The 16,898-nt window shown below is 46.7% G+C and overlaps 1 protein-coding gene across 1 annotated transcript; it reads left to right on the top strand.

The window, feature by feature from the left end:
- Positions 1 to 953: 953 nt before the first annotated feature.
- LOC147965482 (uncharacterized) lies at positions 954 to 16,898 on the top strand. Its single transcript, XM_087526805.1, has 2 exons — positions 954 to 1,280; positions 16,539 to 16,898. The coding sequence occupies exons 1-2, from the start codon at positions 954 to 956 to the stop codon at positions 16,695 to 16,697; spliced, it is 486 nt and encodes a 161-aa protein (XP_087382931.1). The 3' UTR covers positions 16,698 to 16,898.

The following is a 16,898-nucleotide window of genomic DNA, read 5'->3' as shown; positions in this document are numbered from 1 at the left end:
ACGATTTTTTTCAAATCCAATGAACTTTTTTTAAATCAACAAACATTTTTTCAAATTCAATGAGATATTTTTCAATTTTGGTGATTTCTTTTCAAATTTGATGTACTTTGTTTTTCAAATTCATGATTTTTTTTGTAATTTATGATTTTTTAAAAAAATCTGTGAACATTTTTTAATTCTCAATTTTTATTTTTTTCATACTTTTTTTAAAAAAATTCAACAGTTGACCAGACCGGTCAAAATGTGATTGAGTGAGGGAAACCTGTCAAGTGATTGAGCGCTCACCCTCTACATGGGCCGGCCCACGAGGAGGTGTGCGTGCGCGCCAATTCCCCCAAGTGGCGCTTAAGGCGCCACATAGGAGCACTCAAATTTCTGACTTCCAAACTGGTCTGGACAATATTGATAACCACAATTGGATGGCAGAAAATATTCAGACTGTCTGGTTCGGACATCTAGAGACGATTTGGTGATCTACTGTTGCCCTTACTTGGACGATTCTTTTGTTCTTGTCGCACATATGCATTTTGTCATTTTTATGATAAAACCCAAAGGTCATTTCATTATATCCGAGAAAGATTAAGTAACGCAAACCAAGGTGTAGTAGGACAATTGAACATTGCAAAGAGGCCTCTACAAAAAAGAGAAATTACCCACACAGAGTACCGCCTTCAACTTCGTCGTCTTCTCCATCACGCTCTCTCATCCCATCTCCATGGCGGCAACTGCAGAAGGAATACATGAGCTCAACAACTTTCACCAAGCCAGTCCAAATCATCTTCACCATGGGAAAAACCACAAGAGTCACCCGTCCTAGAGGAAGAAACGACCACCCCTCGCAAGCACAACTTCACAAATCTCTCGTCGGCCAACTTCTCAGGATTATCATAATGCTTTTGGTAAGAACAAAGAGTAACAACGCTCCTCTGGCGACTCCTTAGGCGCTCGCTGGGATGCCGCCGGCAACCCCCTTGCCGTTAGATCGGCGGGTGGGAGGCCGGTTTTGGGCGCTGGCCGACGAGGGAGATGAGGGGGAAGGCAAAGAGGAGGAGGCATGGGCGCAGTCCATGGCGGAGTCGGATGGATCTCATTCGACAATGATCTGCGAGCTTTTGAACGCGGGATATGGCGAAGATGATTTGCAGCTGATGGTGGAGAAGCTAGTGCCGTCGTCTGATCTGGCGAGAGACGGACTTGCAGCAAAGGACCACAAGGAATTGATCAGGCGAATTGTGATTCGCCGTACATCGTCTCGGTCATGGCAAGGGCCGATACCTAAGGTAAGGCTGCCAGCTCTTACTTTGGGTGATTTTCTAACCCCAGGTGATTGGATGTAGGTTCAACGGCGACGGAAGGGACGGCATTCAACGGCGACGGAAGGGACGGCACCCGACGATGTCACCGGAGGCGGAGACGAGCCAGATCTCGATCCGGGAGGCACGGATGGAGCGTTTGAATTTTTTGCTGGGCCACAGTGGGCCGGATTCGGGCGTGGGCCAAGTTGGCTCAGGGCATGCGGCCCAAAGTGTCTTTCCTGAGCATGCGGCTCAGCGGGTGGTCGATGGGCCTAGCGAGTTGCAGATCACGGCCCAGCCCAACATGGGCATGTCTAGGGTTCGACCGACGTGGGCAAAGCCTGGGTTTCGATCCTGCGGGAACAGACGAGCGCTGCGGGTTCGAGCGAACGCGCCGTCCCTTGATAGAGCTTCCTTTGCGGTGGTTCTGATGGCGGGGAGGGGATCGGATCAGGCTGGTTCTTCGGGATCGGGGCTGGGCCGGACTAATACCATCGTTGCTAATGGCGGGCGCGGTGGAGTTGATGGCGGCGGTGATCGCGGCGGAGCGGAGGTTTGTGGAGGATTTGCGGGGAGAGATGCTGGAGCTGGATACGGCCGCGCTGCCGGAGCTGGCGGAGGTGCGCAGTATGGACGGGGCGGTCATGGCAACTTTGTGGCCGGCGACGCTCGCGGAGGGGCGGCCGGAGGTGGTCTTCGGGCTCCAGTGCGCCAGTTTGCAGGAGAGGGACGTGGAGTATCGTCCGGCGCCGGTCGCGGCGATGCCGGCGGACATGCTTTTCGCGCCCCGACCGGCGGTTTCGTCCAAGGACCGGTAGGTTCGCAGCAATATGCACCTCCCCGGGGAGGCTTCTTCAGAGGCGGGCGTGGTGGCGCCGGCAGATTTGGCCGGAATGGTCCCCATGCCCCGCGCCATGACCCACCACCTCGCCGCGATCCCACGCCGACTACCGATTTGGCTACAACGTCCGCGGAGGATAACGTGCCTGCGAATTTGGTAGCTGACACACCGGCAGATAAGAGGCTTCTCGCGGAGGCGGCTGCAGTGGTTCGGGAGCTTGCGAATGTGGTTGTTCCGGCGGCACAGACGCCGATGGAGAATGCGTCGGACAAGGGTGAGACTGATAAGATGAGCAAAGGTCAGCGTAAGAGGGAAAAGACATATTGTTATCATTGTGGAGAACCTGGGCACTATGCGGTGGGTTGTACGACTGAGCTCTGTGACATTTGTTTGCGACTGAAACATGATGAAGCATGTCCTCTTTTGTCAGCTCCTAAGCCGGTGGTGAACTTGTATGGTGTGTGTGATGAAAACCTTATGTTCTTTGAGACTCCAACTATGAGATCTTGTAGACCATGGTTGGAGAATGCTAGAACCGACATCATTCAAGTGACTAAGGGCACACTTTCTGAGGATCAAATTATTTTACAACTCAAGAGATTAGTCTCTAGCTTGTTTCAGTGGGTTCTCGTTCGGATTGATGAGATGACGTTTAAGGTTGACTATCCCATGAAATATGATCTTGACAAAATTAATGAGTTTGGCATGTGCAAAGTTCCTGGCAGTGCATGTATTCTAGAGTTTGATGAGTGGAAGCGCAATGAGCCGGTGGGAGTGCCGCTTGTTTAGATTTGGGTCAGATTTTTTGGCCTACCCCCGGAACCGCTTAATGACTATTTGGAGACTTGGAGCCTAGGGTCTCTTATTGGAAAGACTCTGGAGGTCGATATGCCTTTTACGCGTATGCATGGCATTGCACGTATGCGGGTGGGAGTTCTGGATGCGAATGCGGCCCCGTGCTTTTTACGTTGGGTTTATGATGGCATGAGTTATGATCCGAGGATTAAGATTGAGGGAGTTCCGATGATCCAAGATGCAGACAAAGGCATGAGTACTGATAGTGGGACTGATGGTGGTGACGGCAGGCAGGATGATATTACGGACCATGACTAGCCTGCAAACAATTCTGATACTCCCGAGGTGCAGGGTAAGGAGTCTGAGGCCCCAGTGGGCAAGACCTCTGGTTCGGCGCCCATAGCAGGTCTTCGCCGAGAGGTGCTGGATGCGATAGTGCCACCATCTTGGATTCCTACGGCTGCGAGATGTACCACCCCCATATCTCAGTCCAAGTCAGGACTTCGTTTTGGGTCTTTTGGAGCTGTTTCGGCACCCGGGCGCCTGTGGGGAGATCGGATGGAGCGAGATGACCCCGTTGAACATGTTTTACCTCCGTTATCTCCTGTCCATTTTTCGTTCGACGGTGGTGATGCTATGGAAGAACCGATGTCATCTAAGGGAAGCGACTCGAGGCAGGCGGCCCCAGTTCTTCCTTCTTCGGCGGACGTCACACCTCGGCGTGCTACTCCTTCACCTAAACGACCGCACGAGGCAGATGTGGTCGTGGAGGGGTATGGGCTTCCTTCTGCTCTAACTCCGAAGGAGGATGCGGCTTCTACACAAGTGTCGCACGAGGCGACAACGATGGAGATGCCTGCTTTGGGTACGGTCCGGAACCGGTGCCGATGGTGGGCTGTCCGGTGCTACCTTCCGCACCTCTCACCGGACGGGGGACAAACTCTTCTATCCCAGAGGTGGAGGCCTTTGGGGGTATTCCAGATCCGGCGTCGGGGGGGAGGCGTTCCAGCCGGCGTATCCAGGAGCAGCCGGATGCGGATGAGTTTCAGCTTGGCTGCGCCATGCGGATGGCCAAAATCCGCGACACGGAGGCTTCTACAGGTTTGTCTTTAAATACCGATATTTCAGTTTTACATTTTTTCTGAAGATGATATCTTGCATAGAGCAGATAAATTGAGAATTTGTTTAGGTGCCAACAACCGTGAAGTAGTCACGTCTATCAATGAGCTTCTTGATTTAGAAACTGGTAGAGCAATGGCGATGCTTACAAATTTAGCGGCAGTCCAACCAATGCAAGAAAGTGAGATAAATGAGTTGGGTATGTCTGAGTTGGAGGGTTTATGCGAGGATCTAGTTCCTGCAAACCTTCTACATGAGGAGACTTTGGAAGAGGAGGGGCATGCGGCCTCTCTGTCTTCACCTGTAGGTCCTGCCGAGGACATTAGTCATGCGGACTCTCTGATTCTCCCTCAGGCTCCAACGCGTAAACGGCAAAAAAGGTGTATGGCCTTTCTGTGGCGCATCGAAGTGCTAGGATTAAGTTTAAGAATAAATTTCACGACGATTCACGAAAGGCATATTTTGGAATAGCAGAGGTCTAAGGGACTTGGCTAAGCGTAGGTTTTTGGCGGATGCATCTCGGGATTACAAACTTGATTTTATTGCGTTGCTAGAGACTGGTAGGGCGAATTTTACTTCGCAGTTTCTTGGAACGATCTTCGGAGGTCTTGATTTTGATTGGCACTGTTTGCCACCTCAGGGAAGATCTGGCGGGATCCTCCTAGGTGTCAACTGCGAGTCTCTGGAGGTGCTTGATGTTTTCTGGGGGGAATTTGCAGTTAAGTTCCATGTGCGGTCGAAAACTGACGGGTTCAGGTGGGCTTTAGTGGCTGTGTATGGGGCGGCACAGCCTGAGCTAGAATCGGACTTCCTCGCAGATTTAGTTAGGATTTGTGGGGATGATACCTTACCTATTCTCGTTGGTGGTGACTTTAACATTATTAGAAGGCGAGAAGAGAAAAATAATGACAATTTTGATGGCAGATGGTCATTCATGTTTAATGCGATTATTGAAAGCCTGGATTTGCGAGAGATTGATCTCACAGGCAGGCAATTTACTTGGGCAAATAATCTTCCAAATCCGACGTATGAAAAACTTGATAGAGTTCTCACAAGTATAGAATGGGAACAAAAATTCCCTCTTGTGACGGTGCAAGCGTTACAAAGGGGAATATCTGATCATACACCCCTTCTTGTAGACTCTGGTGAGGCGGCTCACCAAGGCAACAAGAATGTCTTCTCTTTCGAAACTGCGTGGTTCGAGAGAGAAGATTTCCTTGCGTTGATAGCAAGGGAATGGGCGGCGAAACAAAGGGGAGAGTCAAATATTGATCGGTGGCAGAATAAGATTCGACATCTTAGACAGTTCTTGAGAGGATGGGCTAAGAATAATATGTTGGAAATATGCCCTAGAGGCAATGATAAATTGGTTATTATTATATTTCCTTGTTCATGATAATCGTTTATTATCCATGCTAGAATTGTATTGATAGGAAACTCAGATACATGTGTGGATAAATAGACAACACCATGTCCCTATTAAGCCTCTAGTTGACTAGCTCGTTGATCAATAGATGGTTACGGTTTCCTGACCATGGACATTGGATGTCGTTGATAACGGGATCACATCATTAGGAGAATGATGTGATGGACAAGACCTAATCCTAAGCCTAGCACAAGATCGTGTAGTTCATTTGCTAAAGCTTTTCTAATGTCAAGTATCATTTCCTTAGACCATGAGATTGTGCAACTCCCGGATACCGTAGGAGTGCTTTGGGTGTACCAAACGTCACAACGTAACTGGGTGGCTATAAAGGTACACTACAGGTATCTCCGAAAGTGTCTGTTGGGTTGGCACGAATCGAGACTGAGATTTGTCACTCCGTGTAAACGGAGAGGTATCTCTGGGCCCACTCGGTAGGACATCATCATAATGTGCACAATGTGACCAAGGAGTTGATCACGGGATGATGTGTTACGGAACGAGTAAAGAGACTTGCCGGTAACGAGATTGAACAAGGTATCGGGATACCGATGATTGAATCTCGGGCAAGTATCGTACCGATGGACAAAGGGAATTGAATGCGGGATTGATTAAATCCTCGACATTGTGGTTCATCCGATGAGATCATCGTGGAACATGTGGGAGCCAACATGGGTATCCAGATCCCGCTGTTGGTTATTGACCGGAGAGTCAGCTCGGTCATGTCTGCATGTCTCCTGAACCCGTAAGGTCTACACACTTAAGGTTCGGTGACGCTAGGGTTTTTAGGAAGACTTGTATGTGATTACCGAATGTTGTTCGGAGTCCTGGATGAGATCCCGGACGTCACGAGGAGTTCCGGAATGGTCCGTAGGTGAAGATTTATATGTAGGAAGTTGTCATACGGTCACCGGAAAGGTTCGGGGGCATATCGGTATTGTACCGGGGCCACCGGAGGGTTTCCAGGGGTCCACCGGGAGGGGCCACCTCTCTCGGAGGGCCTAATGGGCTGTAGAGGAAAGGGGAACCAGCCCTACATGGGCTGGCCGCACCCCCCCTTGGGCCCATGCGCCTAGGGTTGGGGGGAAACCCTAAAGGGGGCGCCCCCCTTGCTTGGGGGGCAAGCCCCCTCCCCTTGGCCGCCGCCCCCCCTCTAGATGAGATCTAGAGGGGGCCGGCCCCCTTCCTCCTTCCCCTATAAATAGAGGGGCAAGGGGAGGGCTGCACATGAGATCCCTGGCGTAGCCCCTCCCCTCCCCAACACCTCTCCTCCTCCGCAAGAGCTTAGCGAAGCCCTGCCGGAGTACCGCAACTCCACCACCACGCCGTCGTGCTGCTGTTGGAGCCCTCTTCCTCAACCTCTCCCTCATACTTGCTGGATCAAGGCGTGGGAGACGTCTCTGTTCCGTACGTGTGTTGAACGCGGAGGTTCCGTCCGTTCGGCGCTAGGATCATCGGTGATTTGGATCACGACGAGTATGACTCCATCAACCCCGTTCACTTGAACGCTTCCGCTTAGCGATCTACAAGGGTATGTAGATGCACTCTCCTTCCCCTCGTTGCTAGATTACTCCATAGATTGATCTTGGTGATGCGTAGAAAATTTTGAATTTCTGCTACGTTCCCCAACAGTGGCGTCATGAGCTAGGTCTATGCGTAGTTACTATGCACGGGTAGAACACAAAAGTAGTTGTGGGCGTCGATATTGTCAATTATCTTGACGTTACTAGTCTTATCTTGATTCGGCGGTATTGTGGGATGAAGCGGCCCGGACCAACCTTACACGTACGCTTACGTGAGACCGGTTCCACTGACTGACATGCACTAGTTGCATAAGGTGGCTGGCGGGTGTCTGTCTCACCCAGTTTAGTCGGATCGGATTCGATGAACAGGGTCCTTATGAAGGGTAAATATAAATTGGCAATTCACGTTGTGGTTTTAGCGTAGGTAAGAAACGTTCTTGCTAGAAACCTATAGCGGCCACGTAAAAACTTGCAACAACAATTAGAGGACGTCTAACTTGTTTTTGCAGCAAGTGTTTTGTGATGTGATATGGCCAAAGGATGTGATGAATGATATATGTGATGTATGAGATGATCATGTTCTTGTAATAGGAATCACGACTTGCATGTCGATGAGTATGACAACCGGCAGGAGGCATAGGAGTTGTCTTTATTTATTTATGACCTGCGTGTCAACATAAACGTCATGTAATTACTTTACTTTATTGCTAAAGCGTTAGCCATAGTAGTAGAAGCAATAGATGACGTGACAACTTCAAGAAGACACGATGATGGAGATCATGGTGTCATGCCGGTGACAACGATGATCATGGAGCCCCGAAGATGGAGATCAAAAGGAGAAAAAATGATATTGGCCATATCATGTCACTATTTGATTGCATGTGATGTTTATCATGTTTCACATCTTATTTGCTTAGAATGACGGTAGCTTAAATAAGATGATCCCTCACTAAAATTTCAAGAAAGGTGTTCCCCCTAACTGTGCACCGTTGCGAAGGTTCGTTGTTTCGAAGCACCACGTGATGATCGGGTGTGATAGATTCTAACGTTCGAATACAACGGGTGTAAGCCAGATTTACATGGCAAAAACACTTAGGTTGACTTGACGAGCCTAGCATGTACATACATGGCCTCGGAACACGGAAGACCGAAAGGTCGAGCATGAGTCGTATAGAAGATACGATCAACATGAAGATGTTCACCGATGTTGACTAGTCCATCTCACGTGATGATCGGACACGGCCTAGTTGACTCGGATCATGTTTCACTTAGATGACTAGAGGGATGTCTATCTGAGTGGGAGTTCATTAAATAATTTGATTAGATGAACTCAATTATCATGAACATAGTCTAAATTGTCTTTGCAAATATGTTGTAGATAAATAGCTCACGTTGTAGCTCCCTGTTTCAAATACGTTCCTAGAGAAAGATTAAGTTGAAAGATATTGTAAGCATTGATGCGGACTAGGTCCGTAGTCCGAGGAGTGTCCTCACTGCTACACAGAAGGCTTACGTCTTTGATGCACCGCTCGATGTGCAATCCCCTACAACGTCGTCTGTGGATGTTGTGAACACCCGACAGACACGTCCTGATGACTACTTGATAGTTTAGTGCACCATACTTTATGGCTTAGAATCGGGATTCCAATGACGTTTTGAACGCCATAGAACATATGAGATGTTCCAAGAGCTGAAATTGGGATTTCAGGCTCATGCCCGTGTTGAGAGGTGTGAGACCTCTGACAAGTTCTTTTGCCAACAAGATGGAGGAGATGGCTCAGCTAGTGAGCATGTGCTCAGAATGTCTGGGTGCTACAATCACTTAAATCAAGTGAGAGTTAAACTTCCAGATAAGATAGTGATTGATAGAGTTCTCTAGCCACTATCACTAAGTTACTAGATCTTCGTGATGAACTATGACATGCAAGGGATGGAGTTGATTCCGGAGATGTTCGCGGTGCTTAAGACCGCAAAAGGTAGAAATCAAGAAGGAGCATCAATTCTTGATGGTTTGACAAGACCACTGGTTTCAAGAAGGGCAAGGGCTAGAAGGGAAACTTCATGGATGGCAAACCAGTTGCCGCTCCAATGAAGGAACCCAAGGTTGAACCCGAACCCGAGACTAAGTGCTTCTATTGTAAGGGGAACGGTCACTGTAGCGGGATTACCGCAAATGCATGGTAGATAAGAAGGCTGGCAACTTCAACAAAGTATATACGTGTTATTAATGTGTACCTTACTAGTATTCCTGGTAGCACCTGGGTATTGGATACCGGTTCAGTTACCATTATTGGTGACTTGAAGCAAAAGCTACGGACTAAACGGAGACTGGCTAAGGGCGAGGTGACGATGTGTGTTGAAAGTGTTTCCAAAGTTGATGAGATCACCATCGCACGCTCCATCTTCCTTCGGGATTAGTATTGAACCTAGATAAATGTTATCAGGTGTCTGCGTTGAGCGTGAATATGATTAGATCATGTTCATTGCAATACGATCATTCATTTAAGTTAGAGAATAATGGTTATTCTGTTTACATGAATGATACCTTTCATGGTCATGCACCCTATGTGAATGGTTCATTGAATCTCGGTCGTGGTAATACACATGTTCACGCCAAAGGATGTAGAGTTAATAATGATAGTACCACTTTCTCGTGGCACTGCCGCTTAGGTAATATTGGCGTAAGATGCATGAAGAAACTCCATGTCGATGGATGTTTGGAGTCACTTGATTTTGAATCGCTTGACACATGCAAGCCATGCCTCATGGGCAGGATGACTAAGACCCCGCTTTCAGGTACAATGAAACGGGCAAGTGACTTGTTGGAAATCATGCATGCTGATGCGTGTGATCCAATGAGAATTCAAGCGTGCGGTGGATATCGCTATTTTCTCATCTTCACTGACGATTTGAGTAGATATAGGTATATTTACTTAATGAAGCACAAGTCTGAAACGTTTGAAAAGTTCAAGCGATTTCAGAGTGAAGTTAAGAATCATCATAACAAGAAGATCAAATTCCTACGATCTGATGAATGAGAATATCTGAGTTATGAGTTTGGTAAACACTTAAGACATTGTGGAATTGTTTCACAGTTGAAGCCACCTGGAACACCACTAGGTTATGGTGTGTCCGGACATCGTAATCGAACCCTATGAGATATGGTGCGATCTATGATGTCTCTTACCAATCTACCGTTTTCATTTTGAGGTTATGCGTTAGAGACAGCTGCATTCACTTTAGATAGGACACCATCTAAGTCTGTTGAGACGACGTCGTATGAACATTGGTTTGGCAAGAAACCAAAGTTGTCGTTTCTTAATGTTTGGGGCTGAGATGCTTAAGGTTTCAGCCGGAGAAGCTCGAACCCAAAGCAGACAAACACATCTTCATAGAATACCCAAAGGTGACAGTTGGGTATACCTTCTATCTCAGATCCAAGGGCAAATTGTTTGTCGCTAAGAACGGGTCCTTTCTCGAGAAGGAGTTTCTCTCGAAAGAATTGAGTGGGAGGAAGGTAGAACTTGATGAGGTTGTCGAACCTTTACTTCAACCAGAGAGTGATGCAACACAGAAAGATGTTTTCTGTGGCACCTACGTCTGTTGAATAGGAAGTTAATGATAGTGATCATGAAGCTTCAGATCAAGTTGCTATCGAACCTCGTAGGTCGACAAGGATATGTACTACTCCTGAGTGGTACGGTAATCCTGTCTTAAATATCATGTTGTTGGACAACAGTGAACCTATGAACTATGGAGAGGTAATGGTGGGCCCGTATTCCGACAAATGGTTAGAAGCCATGAAATCCGAGATAGGATCCATGTATCAGAACAAAGTACGGACTTTGGGGGACTTGCCCGTTGATCGGCAAGCCATTGAGATAAATGGATCTTTAAAAAGAAGACGGACGTGGGCGGTAATGTTACCGTCTATGAAGCTCGACTTGTGCGAAAGAGTCTTTTCACAAGTTCAAGGAGTTGACTACGATGAGAATTTCTCACCTGTAGCGATGCTTAAGTCCGTCGGAATCATGTTAGCATTAGCTGTATTTTTCGATTATGAAATCTTACAGATGGATGTCAAAACAATTTTTCTTACCAGTTTTCGTAAGAAAAGTTGTATGTGATACAATAAAAGGTTTTGTCAATCCTAAGGATGCTAAAAGGTATGCTGGCTCCAGCAATCCTTCTATGGACTAGAGCAAGCATCTCGGAATCGGAATATATGTTTTGATGGAGTGATCAAAGCTTTTAGGTTTTATACAATGTTTGCTAGAAACTTGTATTTACAAGAAAGTGAGTGGGAGCACTACAACATTTCTGATAAGTATATGTGGATGACATATTGTTGATCCAAAATAATGTAGAATTTCTGGAAAGTATAAACGGTTGTTTGGAGAGTAATTTTCAAAGGAAGACCTGGATAAAGCTGCTTACATATTGGGCATCAAGATCTATAGAGATAGATCAAGACGCCTAATGATACTTTCAAAGAACGCACACCTTGACATGTTTTTGAAGGAGTTCAAAATAGATTAGTCAAAGAAGGGGTTCTTACCTGAGTTGTAAGGTGTGAAGTTGATTAAGACTCAAAGATTGACCACGGCAGAAGAAAGAGGAAGGACGAAGGTCGTCCCCTATGCTTTTATCATAGGCTCTATAGGTATGCCATGCTGAGTACCGCACCTGATGTGTGCCTTGCCACATGTCTGGCAAGAGGGTACAATGGTGATCTAGGAGTAGATCACCAGATAGCAGTCAAAATTATCCTTAGAGGAATATGGAAATGTTTCTCGGTTATGGAGGTGATGAAGAGTTCGACGTAAAGAGTTATGTCGATGCAAGCTTAACACCTATCCAGATAGCTCTAAGTAGAGATACCGGATACGTATAATGGAGCAACAATTTGGAATAGCTCCAAGTGGAACGTGGTAGCAGCATCTACGATATAAAGTTTTGCGAAATACATAGGGATCTGAATATGGCAAGACCCGTTGACTACAACCTCTCTCACAAGCATAACATGATCAAACCCAGAACTCTTTGAGTGTTTATCACATAGTGATGTGATCTAGATCATTGAGTCTAGTAGACTCTTGGATATTGGTCACATGGCGATGTAACCTATGAGTGTTAATCACATGGCAATGTGAACTAGATTATTGACTCTAGTGCAAGTGGGAGACTGTTGGAAATATGCCCTAGAGGCAATAATAAATTGGTTATTATTATATTTCCTTGTTCATGATAATCGTTTATTATCCATGCTAGAATTGTATTCATAGGAAACTCAGATACATGTGTGGATAAATAGACAACACCATGTCCCTAGTAAGCCTCTAGTTGACTAGCTCGTTGATCAATAGATGGTTACGGTTTCCTGACCATGGACATTGGATGTCATTGATAACGGGATCACATCATTAGGAGAATGATGTGATGGACAAGACCCAATCCTAAGCCTAGCACAAGATCGTGTAGTTCGTTTGCTAAAGCTTTTCTAATGTCAAGTATCATTTCCTTAGACCATGAGATTGTGCAACTCCCGGATACCGTAGGAGTGCTTTGGGTGTACCAAACGTCACAACGTAACTGGGTGGCTATAAAGGTACACTACAGGTATCTCCGAAAGTGTCTGTTGGGTTGGCACGAAATGAGACTGGGATTTGTCACTCCGTGTAAACGGAGAGGTATCTCTGGGCCCACTCGGTAGGACATCATCATAATGTGCACAATGTGACCAAGGAGTTGATCACGGGATGATGTGTTACGGAACAAGTAAAGAGACTTGCCGGTAACGAGATTGAACAAGGTATCGGGATACCGACGATCGAATCTCGGGCAAGTATCGTACCGATGGACAAAGGGAATTGAATGCGGGATTGATTAAATCCTCGACATCGTGGTTCATCCGATGAGATCATCGTGGAACATGTGGGAGCCAACATGGGTATCCAGATCCCACTGTTGGTTATTGACCGGAGAGTCATCTCGGTCATGTCTGCATGTCTCCCGAACCCGTAGGGTCTACACACTTAAGGTTCGGTGACGCTAGGGTTTTTAGGAAGACTTGTATGTGATTACCGAATGTTGTTCGGAGTCCCGGATGAGATCTCGGACATCACGAGGAGTTCCGGAATGGTCCGGAGGTGAATATTTATATGTAGGAAGTTGTCATACGGTCACCGGAAAGGTTCGGGGGCATATCGGTATTGTACCGGGGCCACCGGAGGGTTTCCGGGGGTCCACCGGGAGGGGCCACCTCTCTCGGAGGGCCTAATGGGCTGTAGAGGAAAGGGGAACCAGCCCTACATGGGCTGGCCGCATCCCCCCTTGGGCCCATGCGCCTAGGGTTGGGGGGGGGAACCCTAAAGGGGCGCCCCCTTGCTTGGGGGGCAAGCCCCCTCCCCTTGGCCGCCGCCCCCCCTCTAGATGAGATCTAGAGGGGGGCGGCCCCCTTCCTCCTTCCCCTATAAATAGAGGGGCAAGGGGAGGGCTGCACATGAGATCCCTGGCGCAGCCCCTCCCCTCCCCAACACCTATCCTCCTCCGCAAGAGCTTAGCGAAGCCCTGCCGGAGTACTGCAACTCCACCACCACCACGCCGTCGTGCTGCTGTTGGAGCCCTCTTCCTCAACCTCTCCCTCCTCCTTGCTGGATCAAGGCGTGGGAGACGTCTCCGTTCCGTACGTGTGTTGAACGCGGAGGTGCCATCCGTTCGGCGCTAGGATCATCGGTGATTTGGATCACAACGAGTACGACTCCATCAACCCCGTTCACTTGAACGCTTCCGCTTAGCGATCTACAAGGGTATGTAGATGCACTCTCCTTCCCCTCGTTGCTAGATTACTCCATAGATTGATCTTGGTGATGCGTAGAAAATTTTGAATTTCTGCTACGTTCCCCAACATAATAGTGGGGTCTATAGAAAGGAGAAAGAAAGATTGTTAAAGATCATCAATGACCTAGACATAAAAGCTGAAAGTACTGCGCTGGATATGGATGAGCGAGTGTCTAAAAGAGAAGCCGAGGTTTTGCTAGCTAAGCTTCTTAGAGAGGAGGAGTTGAAATGGGCACGTAGAGCGAAAGTGCGCCAGGTGGTTCAAGGAGATAATAACAATCAATTTTTCCATGTGATTGCCAATGGGAAACATAGGAAGAAGAGAATCATCAACTTGAACAAGATGAGGGTACGATTGTTGGTCATGAAAATCTTAAAATGTAAATTACCAACTACTATAAAAAACTGTTTGGGGCCCCAGCTGAGAATTATGTCGCCCTCGATGAGAGCATGGTGGACGACATTCCTCAACTGAAAGATGAAGAGAACGAAGTAATAACTGCACCTTTCTCTGAGAAGGAGGTGTTTGACGCAATATCCCAAATGGAAAATAACAAGGCACCTGGTCCGGATGGATTCCCAGCTGAGTTTTATAAGAAATGTTGGGGTATTATTAAAGGCGATTTGATGCCCATGTTCAATGATCTGTTTAATGGCCACCTTCAACTTTTTAAGCTTAACTTTGGGACTATCACGTTGTTACCAAAGAAGGCGGAAGTGATTCACATTGAGCAATTCAGGTCGATATGTTTGCTCAATGTAAGCTTCAAGATTTTCACAAAAGTTGGTACAAACCGTCTGACTCAGATTGCTCATTCGGTGGTACAACCAACACAGACTGCCTTCATGCCTGATCGACACATCCTCGAGGGAGTGGTCGTTCTTCATGAGACATTACACGAAATTCACTCGAAGAAGCTCGATGGAGTGGTCTTCAAAGTGGATTTTGAAAAGGCATACGATAAAGTGAAGTGGTCATTCTTACAGCAGGCCTTACGTATGAAAGGATTTGATGAGGCTTGGAGGAAGCAGGTTGAATCATTTGTACAAGGGGGTAGTGTCGGCATCAAAGTAAATGACGATATTGGCCAGTACTTCCAGACGTTAAAAGGATTGAGACAGGGAGACCCTATGTCGCCGATTCTCTTTAATGTCGTGGTTGACATGTTGGCCGTTCTTGTTAATAGAGCAAAACAGGACGGTCAAGTAGGGGGGCTCATCCCCCATCTGGTTGAGGGTGGGGTGTCCATTCTTCAATATGCCGACGATACCATCATTTTCATGGAACATGACCTTGTTAAGGCCAGAAACATGAAGTTATTGCTTTGCCTGTTCGAACAACTATCAGGGTTAAAAATTAATTTTAATAAAAGTGAGCTGTTTTGCTTTGGACGCGCCAGAGAAGAACAAGAAACCTACAAGCAGCTATTTGGCTGTGAAATAGGCACACTACCCTTCACGTACCTAGGGATTTTGATTCATCACCGTAAGCTCACAATAAAGAATGGAAATGTATCGAGGATCGGTTTGAAAAGAGGCTAAGTTGCTGGAAGGGCAAACTTTTGTCTTATGGAGGAAGATTGGTGCTTATTAATTCTGTACTCACAAGTATGCCCATGTTCCTCCTCTCTTTCTTTGAAGTCCCGGTTGGGGTACGGAAAAGATTGGACTTTTATCGATCTAGATTCTTCTGGCAAATTGATGAGAACAAAAATAAGTATCGTTTGGCAAAGTGGGATGTAATTTGTAGACCAAAGGACCAGGGAGGATTGGGAATTGAAAACTTAGAGGTGAAAAATAGGTGCTTACTAAGCAAATGGCTGTACCGATTATGCACAGAAAGTGACGGAGTTTGGGCTCAGTTATTGCGTAACAAATATCTCTATGCCAAAACACTAGCCCAGGTTACGGCAAAAGCGACCGACTCACCATTCTGGAAAGGGATTATGAGGATGAAAGTGGCGTTCTTTAACATGATTAAATTTATAATCGGGAATGGACGGGATACTCGATTTTGGGAGGATACTTGGTTAGGAGATTTGCCGCTGGCCTTACAGTATCCTTCCCTTTACAACATTGCGCAACGGAAAGAGGTTTCCATTGCTACAGTGCTGGGTACTATCCCGCTTAACATACAGTTTAAACGGTCGGTTATTGGCGATCGTTGGACTAGGTGGATACATCTTGTGTGTAGGTTAATGGAGGTTAACCTTTTGGATGTACCAGACACTTTGCAATGGAAGCTTTCCAGCTCAGGGGTCTTCTCGATTAAATTCATGTACATGGATTTGATTAATACCGGGACCATCCCGAGGACGGTTCATATTTGGAAAGTTAAGGTGCCCTTGAAGATAAAAGTTTTTATATGGTTTGTGCATAAGGGTGTCATTCTTACTAAAGATAACTTAGTTAAGCGTAAGTGGGAAGGAAGTAAAAGATGCTGCTTTTGTGATCAGGATGAAACAATAGAACATCTATTTATCAAATGTCCACTTGCTAAACTGCTTTGGAGAACTATCCATGTTGCATTCAACATCACTCCAGCTCGCACGATATCACATTTGTTTGATAACTGGTTGACTGGAGTGGAGCCAAAGTCCGCGGCACATATCCGAGTGGGAGCATGTGCATTACTTTGGTCTCTATGGAATTTTCGCAATGACGTTACATTTAACAGACAAACCATTACCAACTTTTTGCAGGTCATTTTCAGAGCGTCTACTTGGATCCGTACGTGGTCATTACTCAGTCGTGCGGACCACAGGGAGCATATGGATATTGGGTGCAACCGATGGGAGATGGTTGCACGGGATACTTACAACCGGTTTGGATGGCGGTCCAATAATAGGATAGACGTTTAGTCTCCTAGTCTTTCTGGCGCCGGTTGTGATTTTCATTTTTGGCCGCTTGTGGCTTTTTTTGGCTTAGTACGACCTTTGTTTATTTTTGAGACCTCCGTTTGATACCTTTGAGATACTTTTTAATAAATGGCTGTGTGCATCAAGAGATACAAAGGCCGGGGTATATCTCCTTTTCGAAAAAAAAAACTTCACATACCTCGA

This window comes from Triticum urartu, chromosome 6A (assembly GCF_056163025.1).
Source record: "Triticum urartu cultivar PI428250 chromosome 6A, HENAU_Tu73, whole genome shotgun sequence".
In the NCBI taxonomy this organism is placed as follows: Eukaryota; Viridiplantae; Streptophyta; class Magnoliopsida; order Poales; family Poaceae; genus Triticum; species Triticum urartu.
The sequence above is the reverse complement of the archived record's forward strand: the minus strand, read 5'-3'. Positions and strand labels throughout refer to the sequence as shown.

Bases quoted from the DNA above. Each gene is read 5' to 3' on its own strand.
- LOC147965482 (XM_087526805.1), top strand. From the start codon at position 954: ATGCCGCCGGCAACCCCCTTGCCGTTAGATCGGCGGGTGGGAGGCCGG. The intron at 1,281-16,538 runs GTAAGGCTGCCA...AACTTTTTGCAG, and splicing joins GGCAAGGGCCGATACCTAAG to GTCATTTTCAGAGCGTCTAC.